The sequence below is a fragment of the Parasteatoda tepidariorum genome, chromosome 6 (genome assembly GCF_043381705.1).
Source record: "Parasteatoda tepidariorum isolate YZ-2023 chromosome 6, CAS_Ptep_4.0, whole genome shotgun sequence".
Lineage (NCBI taxonomy): Eukaryota > Metazoa > Arthropoda > Arachnida > Araneae > Theridiidae > Parasteatoda > Parasteatoda tepidariorum.
In genome coordinates, this window is record NC_092209.1 from 40,305,365 (window position 1) to 40,324,064 (window position 18,700).

The following is an 18,700-nucleotide window of genomic DNA, read 5'->3' on the forward strand; positions in this document are numbered from 1 at the left end:
CCTCGGTCCCTACGCAGACTGACCCAAGGGGTCACCCACCCTCACACTGACCGCAGTCAGTGGTGCTTGACTTCGGTGATCTGCTGGGAACCGTGTCTTAACGATCAGTCCACTGCGGGACGAGGCGTATTAAAGTCAAGCATCATTGGTAGCAATTAGTGAGTGGATGGGGATCACTTTGATCTGCCTGCGAAGAGACCGAGGGTATAGGTCCTCATATAACTGTTATTTTAAAGTAAAGCCATTCCCTCTGCAGAGCCTTAAAATTGTGACAGTATGTCTTCGGATAATCCTCGGGATTTTTTCCCAGACAGTCGCCAATAGCCCAAGGTACAACTTGTGCCACGTAAACAAAGTACATTTAATACCATTCCTTTTCTGGAGCAGATTCCCTATACGTGATTCACACAATCAAGCTTTCGCAAAGCAATTGATTCATTTTATTAATTGACTGGAAAAAATCGGGCGAATAATAATGCTGGGTGAAGCTTTAATATTAATCTCAGTAATAAAACTTTATAAAATGCTACCCCCGTTAAAGCTGTGCTCTCCAAAGTTCCAATACACATGTAGGAGGTAGTTGACGGGGTGCAACTCGTTGGTCAAGCATGTCCCATCCTTGCTCGATCGGATTCAAGTCAGAAGAGAATGCTGATTGCTGACCACTCTATACCGGTTATATCCTCAGTTTGAAGGCATTCGTTTAGGACGTTTGCTCGGTGAGGCAAGGAGTCGTTATCTATAAACACAAATTATGTGCCCATGGCACCCCTAAACCAGAGTTGGGCATCTATTACAGTAATCGATTACAACTATAATTGATTACAGACAATTGCAGCTATGTAATCAATTATTTTTAATCGTGATTACAGGTAATTGCAATTACAGCTATGTAATCAATTACTTGTAATCGTGATTACAGGTAATTGTGATTACAGGTAATTGTAATTACAAGTAATCATGATTTTTGATTATAGCAGAGTCGGAAAAAAATGTAATAGATTACATTTTTCGATTACAGTAATCAATTACTTACAATCATGATTACAAATTTTGATTACAACTGTAATCGTGATTACAATAATCAATTATAGAAGTCAATTACTTGTATTTATTATTACAGACATTCATTATTTTGATTACAACAGTAATCGTGATTACAATAACTAAGTACATTAATCAATTACTAGTAATCATGATGAGTACAAGCGATCAAAATATATGATTACATGTAATCGTGATTATAAGTAATCATAGTATACGAATACAAGTAAAGATGATTATATACTGTAGATATAATTATATTATACAGAGCAAATAGTCTAAAAGTATTGTATAATGGTACGTTTTGTACGTATTTATATACAACGTATGACTGTAACTAAAATGCATGTACACATGTATTTACATAATGCATATGTAAGTGAATACATATTTACATAAATCTTAATTTCATGCGTACTTATGCATATACTTTTATTGTATTTATAAAATACATGTAAGTTGCGTATGTATATCTAATATTTATATGCGTATGTACATGCAAACAATGCAGACATCTACGCGCGTACGCACCGGAGTTTATATATTTTATGCATATACGTGTAAATTTACTATGTATCCTCATGTTTGTGTGCGTCGTATGTACACAATGTGCTTGCTTTTATTTGTAAGAACAAACATGTATTGTATGTACAATGTATGCCCCATGCATGTATGAAAAATATATGTATAATATATGTATATATATATCTATATATATGTTCTATGCAAGTACAATGCATGTATGTACAGTGTATATTAGTCCCATGCATAATTCTACTATGTATGTATGTCTCATGCACGCATGTAAAATATTTGCATGCGTGTGCAATGTATGTCCCATGTATAAATGTACAATTGCAAGCATGTCCCATTCATGAACATGATCTATTATGTATGTCCCACGCATACATGAACATTGTATATATGACCCATGCATGTATGTATGTTCTATTCGTATACTTACAATGTGTTTAGGTACCGCGCATGCGTCTTTTATGGATGCTTATCCCAAAAACTTAAATAGGATATATGTAAGTCTCATTAATGTGTAACGTATGTATGCCCCATGTATGCGAAATTTATCTTAATTTAATGTCTACTTTGGTGTCAATATTTCTGTTACCCAAATAAAATTCAGCAGCATTTACGATACTATTGTATTCAATAATCATCGATTAGTATAATATTCACGATAATGATGCATCTATGGGAATTATTGAGAGCCGGTGACCTGTGTAAATTAGAATTTGGCACTGTTTTACTTGTTGTCGAACTTGGCCTCATGGTACCAGTAACCGAGAAGATTGATTTTTTTTTTTTTTTTTTTATATATAAAATTTGCGATATTCTAACTTTTTTTTAAATCGTGTTCATGGACAATTAAATGGCCTCGTGTGACTTCAAAACAGCATCCGCTTGCTCCAATAGATCATTACTGTAAAGGATCTCACGAAGTTCTGAAGCCAGTGGCACCATACCCAGTTGTAAAACTGCACTGTCCATGGAAAAGGAGGGTTGCCATAGCCTCGAAAGGTTGGACCTTATTTAAAGAATAATAATATAAAGTTTGAGAAATTAAAATTCGTCATCAAAGGAGGTGTAAACAAATAATTATTAGTAGTAGTAGTTAATATTAAAATGTTTTATTTATTAGAATTTAAGAAATTTAAACACCTCCTTGAAATTTAAATGCCGTTTAGATGAATAAGAATAAGCATATTTATGTTTAACGATACCACTGACGGTGAAATATAATGTTTCTTAAATATTTTATAACTTATGTTAGCCCGTATATTTGTTTCTAACACGCTTTACTTCAGCCCTTCAACTAAGAGTTTAACAATCTTTAAGGATATTTTATTTCTTCTAATGATTTCGTCGGCTTCTAATTTTTAAATATTTTGTAAAAATACTGCTTTCATTGCAGCACACGTTAGTTTTCCTCAATGGTCTATAACAATGGTTTTCATCAATGAAATTTCGTATTTTCAATACTATCAATACTATTTAATATTCTTTTTCTATTAAGTTTTAAATCCAGAATAAATTTTTTTAAAAATATTTGATAAGATTGTTGTAAAAGATTTTATTAGATTAACAAATAATTTCTGAAAATTTGGTAACGGGCTTGGAGAAGACCAGGTGAAGACAGACTTAAAAATATATACAGTATACAGACTAAATAGAGACTAAATATATAAATAAATACAGACTAAAAAGTGTTATAAGAAATTAAAAATTGGTAGAAATATATGATAGCACACAGTACAAAATTTTTTACTTTTAGTTTTTTATGCAATCCCAGATTTTAGAATTACACGTTTATATTACAAATATATATTAATTAAAATGCATGCAATTTTTCTAAATCACCCACATAAAATTTAAAAACAAAATAAATTTTTCATAACTTTTAAGAACTGTCGGCGAAGTAATCACACCACTAATGCAAATTTAATTTATGTCAGATAAATATTTTTATTATAACTATATTTTATAACATCGAGGATTGCATTAAAAACTCTATTTTTCAACCAAACTCTGCATTTCAAAATGGAAAGGAAATATAATTACAATTTTAAACTATTAAAACGTTATAAAAAGTTGAAAATACTTAAAACTTTAAAAATTATAATTTAGGATCTAAGTTTTATATAATGAAAATGAAACTAAAAGAACTCCATAACGTTAATTTATGACTTGATGAATAGTAAATTCATATCATTCTTCAAAGTAATTCATATCATTCTTCAAAGTTTCAACACAGTAGGCAAAAGAAATAGATGATTGCAAGACACTCTGAATAAATTTTGGTGAGGCAAAATTTGATAATGCATATTAAATTATTTTATGTAAATAAATTATTATTAATAATTAATATTATTATTATTAATAATGATCATAATAATTAATAGTTATTATTATAATTAATAATATATTATATTATTATAATATATTATTANGTGTTAAAATATTATAAGCGTTAATTTAAGCAAAAAACGTAAGGCGAAGCACATTTGTTCATTCTGGTTTTAAATTAGCTTTATCACATTCTTAAGAAAACTTTTGTCGCCTAAAAACCTCTTAAAAATTTTCTATTAAGCGCTGTTTAAATAATAGGCAAGTTTGTCATGTTTTTTGTGGGTGGTATTTTAAGCCTCTTCCCCTCTTAAAAAAAATTTACTTTATATGTATATGTGAAAACTTGTATTTTCACATTTAATTTTTTTCCTAATGATTAGAGTTTTTAGAATTAGAAATTTTTTTTTATAGTAAAATAAATTTAGAGTCATACGTAGAAACACCGACAAAACAGACCTATAACCAAGTTAAAAATGAGTAAGTAAATCAATAAATATTGCTCTCATCGCTATTTCTAGAAAGTGTTGTCACCCGCAAGAAAAAAATTAACTTTTGAACACTGTTAGAGAAATGTTTAAGGAACATTTTAATAAGAAAATGTTACTGGTTTGGACATAAAATCTTCCAGTAAGTTTATATAATTTTAAAGAAAATGTATGTAGTTCAGTTTAACGAAAACTATTAACAGAAAAATAACTATTTTTTTTTCCTTTTGCGAATGACAGAAAGGATCGAGCACCCTAGTAATTAATAAATAAATAAACAAATAAATAATTATTTTAGTTCAGAAATATCCTTATTCTCCTTAGGTTATTCTCTTAATTTTTTAAAATATTTAACTATATTTTTATTCATAAAGGGATTATATTCCTCAGTTAAAGTTGGAAGTTTTTTAAACCAGTAATTATTTTTGAAAACTGTAGATCTACCTAATATTTAGATCTAATCAATAATTAATTATTTATTTAATTTTACAGTTGTTTTGTGAAATATTTTATTAAATTTCTAGTGAAAAAAGATTTAATGCTGATATGTATTTTTTTAAAAATTGTAATGTATTGAATGAATTACGGAAAGGATATACATTTATATAAAATTGCATTAGTATTTTCAGTGAATGATATACATACAAAATCGAATAAATACAACAATAAATATATATTGAAATTCAGCAATTTTAAGCGGCTTAAAAGTTCTCAGCAAATATTCCTTGACATCTTTGCATTTTATCAAAAACATTACAGATCCAAATAGGAAAAAAGAGCATTAGTCATTGTAATAAACTACGTCACTATTACGTATTTTGTGATTGCACTGCACAAACTAAATTAAGGCAATACGGCGGAGTTTAAACGAAATCCCGATTTTTATTTTTCTACCGAAAACGAGAAATTCAATTGTAACAACACGCACTAATCGTTCGGAAAGAATATCAAATAAAGAATTAAAAAGATAACATTAAATATTCTGCCAATTGTGGAAAAAAACTACAATATTTTGGCGACAGTTTCCGAAGGTTTATTTTTTACGTAGCATCTGGCAAACCTTTTCTCTTTCGTTCTAAATCAACAGATCGCTGCTAGTCACGAGTTGAGTTGGTGATATAAGGTGTACCGAGAAGAGAAGCTACAAGAGTGAAATTTCGGTAGGTGTGTCATATTTTTTTTTAACCATACCTGTCAACTTTATAATTCGACTGTTTTTGGACTTTAATCTTTCGAAACAATAAATATCAATCAACCGTGGGCCGACTCCTCTTTTCCATTTGGATATTTTAAATTGGCAGACGATTTTTTAGTGCCTTAAAAAGTAAGTATATATTAAGTTGTTCACAATTTGAATTATATTCTTTAAATTTGATTCGCTGAAATAATCCTAATACGTTATGTGCCAGATGATTATATTTATTTTTAAAAAAATATTTATTAATGTTTTTTCTTTTTTTTTTTTAACTGTAATTCTTTCTGAAATTAATAATTGTCATTTTTTAAATAATTGTTATTTTTTGAAAATTAAAAATCAATAAATTACAGCCAAGGTATTGATTGGTATTGATTAATTAGTTTATAATCGTTGTTGTTTTGCATTTTTTTAACTTTTAACTTCACAAAAAAAATTTGAAAAATGATGTAGTTTTAACTGTGTTGCAAGTGCGATATTTCTGGTATGCATCAACAATTTTTGTTTATTTTTATTTATATTAGTCAAAGTACAACAATTGATTTATTTTTACTTACAAAAACTCAATTGCGTTCTTAAAACTTACACAACAATTAATTATCTACCACCTTTTTTTGATCTTTAAAATATATTTAGTTTTTTCTATTAACTTGTTATTTACGTACCTCAAAATTACTACAAGTCAATTGAGCAAATGAGTTATATTTTCTAAATTTTGAATATATTTGAGATTCAAAATCCTATGGTTACAGATATTTTAACTCTATTTTTATATGTTTTCATTTCAAGAACCGCTTTCGCGATTAACGATTACGAAGTGATTTTCATCGACTTATTTAAGGAATGAGTGTCCTAAAATGGGTCTTCTTTCCTCTTAAATGTCATTCAATACAATTTATAGGAACTGATGAATTATATGCAACAAACAATAAACTAATCATTTTTATAATGTTATAACACTACACTTTCTTTAATAATTATTATTTATGATCTTTATATTATTATTTCAAAGCACATATTTATAGCGAGTTAATCTGCTTTTTTCTATCTTAGAGGGGTATACAATACATATTGCCCTACCATACCTTGTACTATACATATTTAACGTACGATTTGGTGCAAATCTCATCATAAAGTACCTTTTTGAACTCAACAATAAAGACATATTTGGTAAAAAAAAAGTTTTATAAATCCCTATCTAAATACATCTAGTAACGTCCGCAAATTTTGACCTTTAACTGACATATAATCTGAAGCTCCAAAAGCCACTGACACAATTAATCATGACACATTGGTACTGTATTTATATCTCACCCATGATTGTAAGTAACACGGTTTTATGTCTTTGACCTTGGATAAGTTATGCCGCATTCAAGTTTAGCGCAGTAGAGCCGCTACTGGCCTTAGTGCTGTTAAGCTATACATCCAATCGATTAAACCTTTTTGACATTCAGTTCACAAACTGGACCAAAAGTATCGCTCGAAAATAACGCGAACGAAATTGATAAGTATCTTTCTGTTCGGATGCTAAAATAACAATGGGCAAATTTAATAAGATGCAAAATTTATTTATATACGTCATCTAGTGTTCTCTCAACTAGTGTTAAAATATTATAAGCGTTAATTTAAGCAAAAAACGTAAGGCGAAGCACATTTGTTCATTCTGGTTTTAAATTAGCTTTATCACATTCTTAAGAAAACTTTTGTCGCCTAAAAACCTCTTAAAAATTTTCTATTAAGCGCTGTTTAAATAATAGGCAAGTTTGTCATGTTTTTTGTGGGTGGTATTTTAAGCCTCTTCCCCTCTTAAAAAAAATTTACTTTATATGTATATGTGAAAACTTGTATTTTCACATTTAATTTTTTTCCTAATGATTAGAGTTTTTAGAATTAGAAATTTTTTTTTATAGTAAAATAAATTTAGAGTCATACGTAGAAACACCGACAAAACAGACCTATAACCAAGTTAAAAATGAGTAAGTAAATCAATAAATATTGCTCTCATCGCTATTTCTAGAAAGTGTTGTCACCCGCAAGAAAAAAATTAACTTTTGAACACTGTTAGAGAAATGTTTAAGGAACATTTTAATAAGAAAATGTTACTGGTTTGGACATAAAATCTTCCAGTAAGTTTATATAATTTTAAAGAAAATGTATGTAGTTCAGTTTAACGAAAACTATTAACAGAAAAATAACTATTTTTTTTTCCTTTTGCGAATGACAGAAAGGATCGAGCACCCTAGTAATTAATAAATAAATAAACAAATAAATAATTATTTTAGTTCAGAAATATCCTTATTCTCCTTAGGTTATTCTCTTAATTTTTTAAAATATTTAACTATATTTTTATTCATAAAGGGATTATATTCCTCAGTTAAAGTTGGAAGTTTTTTAAACCAGTAATTATTTTTGAAAACTGTAGATCTACCTAATATTTAGATCTAATCAATAATTAATTATTTATTTAATTTTACAGTTGTTTTGTGAAATATTTTATTAAATTTCTAGTGAAAAAAGATTTAATGCTGATATGTATTTTTTTAAAAATTGTAATGTATTGAATGAATTACGGAAAGGATATACATTTATATAAAATTGCATTAGTATTTTCAGTGAATGATATACATACAAAATCGAATAAATACAACAATAAAGAGATATATTTCTTTGGTAACCTTTTTCAACATTTATAACAAATTCTTTCATTTGCATTTCAAAGAAACGATAATTGTGCTTATGTTAATGTAATTTTCAGCTTATTTATTTACTTAATATTATTTGTTACTTGTGTTACAAAAACTAATTTAGTTTTTTTTGTACTGTTTGTCGGTAATAATCTTAATAATCTCTGATTTACTTTTAATTTATATGAAATCAATACACGATTACTTTTCTACTGTCCTAAATAAGGTGCTTTCTTAGAAAGCTTTGTCTTTATTGGAAAACCTATCCGTCTTTTTGAAACTTCCGTTCTATTTGGAATCGCACGCATCTCCTCGTCATTAGACCTTCACATTTTGAGAAGAAATGTTATGCATCAGAAAATCTGTTGTGTTATTTACATTGTAACGTTAACCTTTAAGGAACAATGATACGCCTTTTAAATTTCATTTACTTTTTTTTAACAATTACGGATTAATGCTCAAAAGCTTTAATTTATATGTAGACGTTGTTTCTAAGTCGTTGCCAAGACTACTAGCAAAATTATTGACTTTTAAGTAGAATTATAATTATTCTGAAGAATAAGACTCTTTTTCTTTCCTCTTTCGCTATTTTTTTTATTCTTAAGAAATAGAGTTAAGTATTTTATGTTCATATTTGTATTCTTTTTCTGGCAACTTTACAGCAGAAAATCTTTACTGCGATTGCAATCCTATTTTAATGTACTTAATAATAATATACAAAAAATAAATATCATTATTCTTTACAAAAAAAAAAATCTAATGCTCTAGAAATATAGATTTCCATATTTCGTATGGATATATGTTAAAACTTGCGTGAGTTTATGTCATATTATTTGGGGATTGTAACATTTTTTTCTTGAATGTTTTATACAACAGATTTGTATAAATAGTGATTCTAATTTTGACGGGAAAAAAAATAAATGCATCAATTTTTTAGTTTGTTTTAGTTGTACATTGAACTATTCGTATTATGTGTCAAAATCTACTTTTATAATTGAGTAAAACAAGCTGACATTGTGATTCTGAAAAGTTTACAAAATATTATTTTTAACCCTTTTTCTATTAAAAAGTTTTAAAAAAATTTTGGACTTTTCTAAATTTCTAAAATATTGTATTTTTCGAAAAATAAATAAATAAAATAAGTAAGGAAAGAAAGAAAACTTAAAAATTTTTTTTTTTTATTTTGTTTTAATTTATTTTTATTGCTAAGAAAGACCTTAACAGAACAATATAAAAAATATATATTTTATCGAAATGACTAATACTTTCAAAAATAATGTAAAATATTGGGAAAAAAACTCTTTGTTAAAAATTATTAAGTTTAGTTAAAAGCCCCGACTAAATAACAATCTAGTTGCCTAAGATATGATACTGATACTATTGATAAATAAACTGAATAAAAGTTGCAAAAATAAACGTTTCTTATATTTTAAACGAAAAAGAAAAAAAAAACTCTTGCAAAAGTATTAAAAATATAACATTTATTTCAAGTATAAATTTCTTACCTATATGATATATACCCACGTTAATTAGTAATCAGGGTGATTTTTATTTACGCAACTTAAATGTGCAGTCTGTTGCTTAAATCCCAGTAAAAAGGCGCATTAATTGAACTTCTTTATTGAATTAAAAGAAATCTCTCTAAAAAAATTTTTTAATATTAAATTTCAAAATAAACTTTTTTGTCCTACATTCTAGTGTAATCACAAATTTGTCACTACTTTTAATTTTCCTATTTTAGTAGGTTGTCATTGTATTACAATAAACCCTACATATGCTATAATTTTTATTTATTTTTTTTCTGCTGATCTGTATCATTTTTATTATGCAAGAAATGTTATATGCAACTCATGCGATTGTGGAGAAATGGACGATTCGTTACTGTAGTGTTCAAAATTGTTATAAATTGATGATTTCAAGAATTTTTGCCTCAGAAGAAATATATCCTGTCTGTTAAAAGTAATTGGAAAATAAATACCATCCTTTGCTGATAAATTATTTTGCGTGATAAAGCATATAATGTAATAAAAGGAAAGCTAAAAGCTGGATGATAATGCAACTCTTTTAAAAGAACTGCTCTGTCGAGCAAAATGTATTAATTCATAGGAAATGTGCGGCATACTATCTGGGGAAAAGGTTAACTGAAAAAAAAAATGGAGCTCGTTAAAAGTAATGAAATGTAAATACGTTGCTATATAAATAGATAATAAGGACAAATAGAAAACAATTACAATTATGAAATTAGAAAATTAATATTTGAAAATTGAAAATAAATCTATGTATTTAAAAGAAAAAATGAATATTTTAAGAATAAAATAATATTAAAAAAAATTAATATTTTCAACTATAATGTAAATTTTGAACGATAAATTGTTAAATAACAAACGGAAAAGGTTAAGTAAACCTCTGATGTATACCCCATAAACAACCCTTGGAATTGGAACATCTTACATCAAAAATATAGATGTCCCATTGTCCTAGTCTAGCCATTAGTGTTTTCTTTAGCCAATAAAATATTGACTTATACGGTTGTTTGAAAATAAAGTAGTTCTTTCAATTATTATTTTATTACTCTCTTGCGTTAAAAATTGTAGTGAAAAAATAAATTTCAGTAGAGAAACTATAAATATGAATCGTTATCAGTATCGGGTAGAGGGTGACAATTGATATCCAGTAGATTTGTCTTTTGATATTGACATCAGTTATCACCTGCCATGAAATTTATTTTATGAAAGTTAAATTTTTGTGAAAATTTATAAAAAATATTTTTTTTTGATTATCTCAAAAATGTATTTTAATAATATTCAATTCATATAATTAATGGAAATACTTAAACGCATTTATATTTAACAACTTTATGTTCGAAGATCAGAATACTTTGATAAAAAAATTTTTTTTTAATAAATAAATAGCAACTGCCATGCCACAAATTATACGCTTATAAACTTGTTTATTTTTATCAAAGTATTTATCGAACTTTCTGGGTGAATACAATGCTAATTCGTTGATTTGATTCCTTTCTCCCTTCTTGCCTTTATGCACTAGCTATATCACTGATCACTATTCTTACGAAAAGATTAATATTATTAACGTAAGGTGTATAAACCTAAAATATAAACTAAAAAAAGGGAAAGTGCATTGGATATCGATATCATTGGGGTGGTGTGAATAATATTTTCGATTTCTATGAGAGTGATGGGATTCAAAATTACTATTAAAAAAGTGGCAACGCTCTGTCGAAAAAAAGGTGAGAAACAGACTATTATTTACAAACTGGGTGCTCGTCTATCTCAAAACAATAAATATACCTCCATTAAATTTCATGTTTTACGACAACACTATTCACGTTTTATAATCAGATTTACGGGTGCTTCAGAACACCGTAACGGATTTAATAAAGGAAGCGGATATCAGAGGGAGACGAGAGTTCGTAAAAGCAGCGGGAATGAACTCAAAATAGTTTGAGAGAGAACGAGATGAACGCAATCCATGTAAACCGTAGATGGAGTTTTAACTCCTACAGACTATTTTCTTAAAACAGGTCAAGAGCACACGCTTTCCTGCCTTGTTCAGAAATCATGTGACGCATAATGGTACACAACGATCAAGTTCATTCATTTTTTTTTTCTTTCTTGAAGGTCAATGCTTTTACTAGTATTTAAAATTGAATAAAACATAGATAAATGTATTTACGAGTGAATGGTTTTTAAACAAGTTTCGACAGACTGATAACTATAAATGTTAGTTTGTTAATGATGCGGAGAAAATATATGCTATGTCGTAGAGAATTATAAAAAAAAAATTTTTAGGGGAGGGTTTATGTCAACTAACAAGAACTTAATTATTTCTTAGTTTATTAAAAACATTATTGGTTAAAGGCAAAAATAAATAAATAAATAAAAAATAAATTTTTTTGCGTACTGTTTTTTTTTTTTTTTTTTTTTTTTTTTTTTTTTAAAAAAAAANTTTTTTTTTTTTTTTTTTTTTTTTTTTTTTTTTTTTTTTTTTTTTTTTTTGTAGAAAAATAATTTTATAATTTTTAATGTATATAAAATGCTAAAATCGTTAACTTTATATTTAAAAAAATTCTTAAGAGCTACATATGTTTAGGTAATTTTTTTTAAATTTTCTAAAATCCAAAAGATATCAATGCCTTGCCACTTACATTTTTATTTTAATAATTTCGATGATTATTTTTTTTTTAAATATTGAAATTGGTTAGAACAGTGTTTCCCAAACTTATGACTTTTGTGTACCGTTTCTAAATTTTTCCTAACGCTGTGTACTACTAATAAAAAAATGAATGTATTTTTTACAATAAAAAAAAATTGCACAAAAGTTAAAAATCACAACTGGCTGTTGACGCCACTAATTATTAACTGTTAAGTCTGCAAAAAATATCCAATAGAAAAATACGTAATCGTAAATTTTCATGTATTTTTAAATATTTGTTTTCATTTGTTTTTAAATAAAAGTTTTTTAAAATTTTCGTTTGTTGCGAGATATTTCGGATAAGAACGCGTACCCCCGTTAAACTGTTTCCGTACCCTTGGGGGTACGCGTACCACATTTTGGGAAACACTGGGTTAGAAGGACAATCATATTTTTTTCTTTTGAAAGTTTTGGATATTTTTCAGGTAATTTTTCAGGTAGGAAATGGCTTTTGAGGCCACATCTGACACAGTTTATGCACCCTATTATATAGAACAATATTTATCCTAGACGTATGAATATCTGATAATTCGATTTGAAGTTTAATTAAAAATTAATCTAAATGTTTACATGAACTATATTTATTGCAATTTTTAGAATAAAGTTATTAATTAATACTCTAAATTGTCTTCCAATTATGATTGAGGTGATGAGAACTGACGTGAACACGTAATATGACAGATATTTTGCCATTGCAACTTTATGTTGTGTTTTCACCTAACTGAAGCGCAAATTGCAATGAAATGGTTTTGGTTAAACGCTGATTGGTTTATTTGTGTAGTTCACTTATACTAAAATTATGCCGTTAGGTAGTGAATGACCTAGAAAACAGCTAAAAGAAAAAAGAAATACCTGGAGGAAAAAAATTCTACCTTGTTTTAAATCAAATATTACTGTAAGATTTTAACTAAGTCAAGTCTAAATTTAACGAAGATAGTCAAGGTTAAGTTGTTAAAGGGATTCTTAAAATAGAAAAGAAGGTAAAGTAAATTGAGAAAACAAAATAGTCAAGAGAAATTTATCTAGAAAAACTTATTTATTATTTTTAACTTTATTTAGGATGATCAGTTGCCCGTCTGGTTGAATTCACAATTGGCTTAAAAAACACGTTTTGAGACAGCAATATTGTCAACAATAAAAAATACGTGGCTTCACATAAATTTCACAATGCTAATTCATGGCGTCATTTTGCTTGTCCATACGTCAGGAAAATCTTCGCCATTGTTTAAACCTGTCATCGCCATTTCCGCAACCTAAATCTACATTTGTGTGGGGTGTTTATTTTTATGTAAAACACTTTTTTTAAAGTCATTGTCTGTATTAAAATGTAATTTGACTTGGGACTGAATATAGTTTTCAGTTTGAAGAATGAAATATGAAAAAGTTATGGAATTATGTAGATTCAAGAAAGAGAGAAGACTATATTATGCACAAATAATATTTTAACCTTTTTTTATATTGTACATGCAAAATGTATAGCATTTATTAATAAAACTATTTCTTTGTAAGCTTCAATTGTTAAAAACTTATCAATGTTGAATCTAATAAGCAAAATACAACGAATTTTCATTATAGTTTAAAAAGTTAATATTGTTCATTTAGTGTTGTGTTATTGGCAAATTTTGATTTCTTACAAGAGACTTACCAAAATTTGGTTTCAAATATTACACAACCAAAAATCTATCGTAATTACGATATCTTCTTAGCTAGCTTCTTAGTTAATAAAGCTAATAATTAGTTATTATTAATAATAATATAGCTTCTTAGTTAATAAAGTTAGCATTGAAACTGAAAAACCCTATGGTATGCGTGGACGATATTTTATTCAAAATTTAGAAGACGATTTCGCGAGTAAATAATTTTTTTTTTATCATTGACCCTCTGACGCAGATGCTACACCGGTGTCCTTTTTAAATATTTTTTGTCTGTCGTTCTAATTAAATCAAATATATAATTTGGTATTTTTTAATTTTTAAAGAACAGTGTAATAGTTACTTAAAAAAATCTGTTGGATTATCGGAATAATTGTACTAAAATATAAAATTCAAAAAAATGTAATTTAAAAAAAAAATGTCATTCATATTCAAAAATTTATTTTTTAAGTTTAAGAAATTTCAACTGTTTTCTTAGATTTTAGTAACTGCAAATAAGTAGAAATTTTTTAAAAAAAATTTTTGTTTGGAAATGAGCAGAGTTTGGAAGATTTTGTTATGAAACACAGGAAGAAGTTTGAAGTTATGAAACACAGAAGAAACCGCTGTTTCATGCTGTGTTTCAAAACTATAAATTATTAAAATACTAAATATATTTTTCACTTATTTTAACATATGTAAATGCAAAATAATAAAAAAAAAGTATGAAAATATGTTTAATAAAAATTCTGCTTCTAAAGTTAAAGAATAATTTTTTTTTTTATCAAAAAATTTTATTATACTAATCTTTTTAGAAAATACAAATTTTGATACATTACTAACTTTTTAAGTGAGCAAAATTTTGAAACTATAATATTTCCCAACATTTTTATTTAATCCACTATAAAAAATTAAATTGAATATGAATTAAATATTAATTTTCTATTATAAAAAAAGTAAAAAAATATTTGCAACTTGAATTTTCACATGCTCGTCATGAAATACTTTTCAGCTTCTTACCTGCTTGCAGACTATCATTTGCATTTTTGTTTTACGGTACATGTATAGAGTTTGCTTTATGCGAGCGTCCTTGAATTCTGTCCACCTGTTTGGTGATAACGCAAATGCGACGTCTTGTGACAAGCCCTTGTAACAGTTGGGCAATAATCTTTTCTACTCGTCATTCTTTTGTTGATTGCAGTCAAGAGAAATAGGAAACGGAATTATCAGCCATTAGAAAATCGATTCTTTAACTGTTATGTAATATGTATACTTCCTCTATACACATCAGAATGAGTCATATTTTAATCATATCGAAATATCCAAATTAATTCAGAAGAAAATTTTTGAAAACTAAAAGGTAAATTCAAGTATAATTTTTTTTTTTTTTTTTTTTTTTTTTTTTTTTTTTTTTTTTTTTTTTTTTTTTTNTTTTTTTTTTTTTTTTTTTGTTAAGTTGGAGAAATAATGAATTACATTTAGTCTGTGTTCGTGCTCATATCTATTAAATAATTACTAGAGCTAAACGCAACATTTATCAGCCCGATGTAAACAAAAGTAAATTTCTGTGATGAACAAAATGGATGGATTTTTTTTAAAATCTTAAATTATTCATATTTTCAGATACATAATTAGTGAAATTTCAATACAATATTAACTTTAAAGAAAACAATTAATTTTAAAAATAAATGTATTTTTATTCTTTGAGTAACTTGCCAGTTGAATTTGTTAAAGTTTTAAAGATAGGCTATTTTAAAAACAATGATTTTAAATATTTTAAAGTTAATAACTGTAATTCTTTAGTTGTAGTAGTTTTATCACAATTTAATGATTCTTGATTTTTGCCCATCTCATTATTTTTACATATTTTTTTCCTTACATTAAATTTGTTGTATGTTTTACTTCGTTCTCAATCTCTTTTTTGTAAATTTCCATTGGAACGATTTCTTTTTATAAAAATTTTTTAAAAACATTCCACTTTTTTTATAATTTTTATTTTATTACTTTTTTTTTAAAATTCTAGATCAGTTTCTTCTCTGATCAATTTCTAAACGTGTTATACTTAATTTAAATAATGGCTCCATCAATTTTAAATTTTAATCATAATTAACTTCATCAATTAGCAGTTGATTAGTGGAATGCATTGAGCTTAAAAGCACAGGTGCAAGTAACGGTTATACTGCGCTAAACACTTAACGTGATAAACTTACTCCATTAAATCAAACAAAATGCGTGGCGACGTTTCGAGTATCCGCAAAAGAAATAGTAAGTAATTGCCAGAAGCAAGAAGGGGAGTTATAAGGGAATCGTAAATCTCGTATCACCCCTTGTAATCACCGTATCACTTTCATGTGAAATCACAAAATTTTGTGAATTTTAGCCAGTAATATTAGTAATTAACACTCGTTTATTTTTTATATATTCTTCAATATTTCTAACCAAATAGTAGAAATTGGACTATCTTCTAAATTTTGAGTACTATCCCCATCGTTTCGTTCACTGTAATTTTTGAAGTAAAAATAAGTTTATCACCAAAAATTTAGATAGATTTGAACAAATTTTGTATCGTGTCTTTGGCTTTGACTGAAAGGTTTTAAAATGGGGGACATATTTAAAGGGTAATTGATGTCTACATAAATTCAATTCTTGTGAATAATTTTTTGAAGAAAAAAAAATTACATTTGTTATTAAAATTTAAAGCTTTGAATTTTGTGGGCTTAATGCATCCCAAATTTTACTTTATTTTCTTTTCAAAACATTTTAAAGATTCATTTTAACAAATTAATTAAAATTAATACAAACGTGTAGTTTGAGCAGCGATTGCTCGGGGGATAGAACGTTCGCCTTTCAATGCGGCGAACCGGGTTCGAATCCCAGTCGATACAAATTCCGCATCCGCCCTGCACCGACCACAGTGCTGACGTGAAATATCCTCAGTGGTAGACGGATCATGGATTAGAGTCCACTTACCGCCAGGCTAACCGTGGGAGGTTCCCGTGGTCTTCCTCTCCATGTAACGCAAATAGAGGTTAGGTCCATCAAAAAATCCACCACGAAGGAAAATTTCTCCCAATACTCGATCCAGGAGTTCCCTTGTCTTCTGGATTGGGTTCAAAATTACAAGGCTACGGAGTTCAACATCAGTAGTCGTAAAACCCATTAAATTAGGTCGGCTGTTATATGTTATAAAATAAAATAAAAACGAGAGTAGTTTCAAATTTTATATGTTTAAGCTCTAGCGTTCTGTTTCCGCGTTGTCACATGCACATTACAATTCTTTATGTAACAATTATATTTGTAAATAATTTAAAAGTCTTACAGTTACATTTAATTTTAAGCAGTTAATTTGTAACAAAAAATTAATTTTCTTATTAAACTCATCATTTAAAAAGTATTTCAAATGGAGTTTCTAAGTTAAAGTTATTATTGAAAATTAACTTTAAAGTCGTGTCTATTTTTTGTTTAGTGTATATGTCTTATTGTTTTAAATTTTTTTCAGAATTGTGAAAGATGTCCCAATATCCTCCTCCACCCCCATCTTACGGTGCATATGATCAACCTCCTCAACCCGGTTTTGGTTATCCTGCTCAGCCTGGTTACCCCGCACAACCTGGATATCCTGCGCAGCCTGGTTATCCCCCACAACCTGGCTATCCTCCACAGCCTGGTTATCCTGGACAACCAACAGTATGCCAACCTCCGGGAGGATATTATCCTGGGCAACCAGGCACTCAGACTATGTGAGTAATGTTTCGTTTACCTCCGACTATGTGAGTTCGTTCACCAGGAGTTGGCACTTGGTTCCATCTTCATGACGTGATAATCCGACGATACTATTTCGCTATTTTTGGGAGAAGGATGTGAACAATTCTGAACAAGGTTACTATTTGGCGATCGTACGACAAAAATATTTTTTAGCATTTAATATTTCATAAATTTGATATTTCTCTCTTTTGAGTGAATAGTTCGCCCTTTTTGAGACATTTTGCTGGGAAAACAGCAGTTTTTAAATTAAAAATATATTTAATTAGCTAGAGTAATGAAAGGTATAATAGCAGATGATAAAGCGAAGTAAGTGACTGAAAAAGAATTCGCTGTTTGCTTTTGACGCGCAATAAGGGTTGTCTCATTTTCAAGCGTGGAGATGTTTCTCCTCTTACTTCCGAGCTGAAATGAACTCTGCGTCCGAGGAAGTGGAACCAAGTGCCAACTCCTGGTGAACGAACTATGCCTTAAAATTTCTTTGTTTGTTTTTGTTATTGAAGTAATCATGAAACTAAAAAGCACTGGGTGTTTCATAATGGCCAGTATTTATATATATTTTAGAATTCTGGAATAAATTAATGAAAAAGAACGCGGTGATTTAAGGGTCACAAATTAATATTTAAGTGACAACTAATGAAAAGTTACGAAACTCGGATCATTATTAAAGTTGAAAGAGTAAAGGAGTGTTTAAAAAAATGAACAATTAAAATAATTAAAAGGATTCAATTAGTTAGTAATAAGGATTTAAAAAGAAATTGTTAGAATCAAAAGAGCAAATGGTTAAAATAATTTAAATAAATTTATTTGAGATGTAGTTAAAGT

The 18,700-nt window shown here is 27.7% G+C and overlaps 1 protein-coding gene across 6 annotated transcripts in view; it reads left to right on the forward strand.

Moving 5' to 3' along the window:
- The first annotated feature begins 5,239 nt into the window (after positions 1-5,239).
- Positions 5,240-18,700, forward strand: part of LOC107446794 (cysteine-rich and transmembrane domain-containing protein 1) — a 29,866-nt gene continuing 16,405 nt past the window's right edge. The window contains exons 1-2 of one of the 6 annotated variants that reach the window (XM_016061556.4): positions 5,240-5,715; positions 17,613-17,853. In XM_016061556.4, coding sequence (XP_015917042.1) covers positions 17,624-17,853 — 230 coding nt within the window. In that variant the 5' untranslated portion in view covers positions 5,240-5,715; positions 17,613-17,623. Of the gene's footprint in view, positions 5,716-15,210; positions 15,474-17,612; positions 17,854-18,700 lie in introns of those variants that run through there. The other 5 variants (XM_016061560.3, XM_016061559.4, XM_016061557.4 and 2 more) reach the window with 5 other exon arrangements.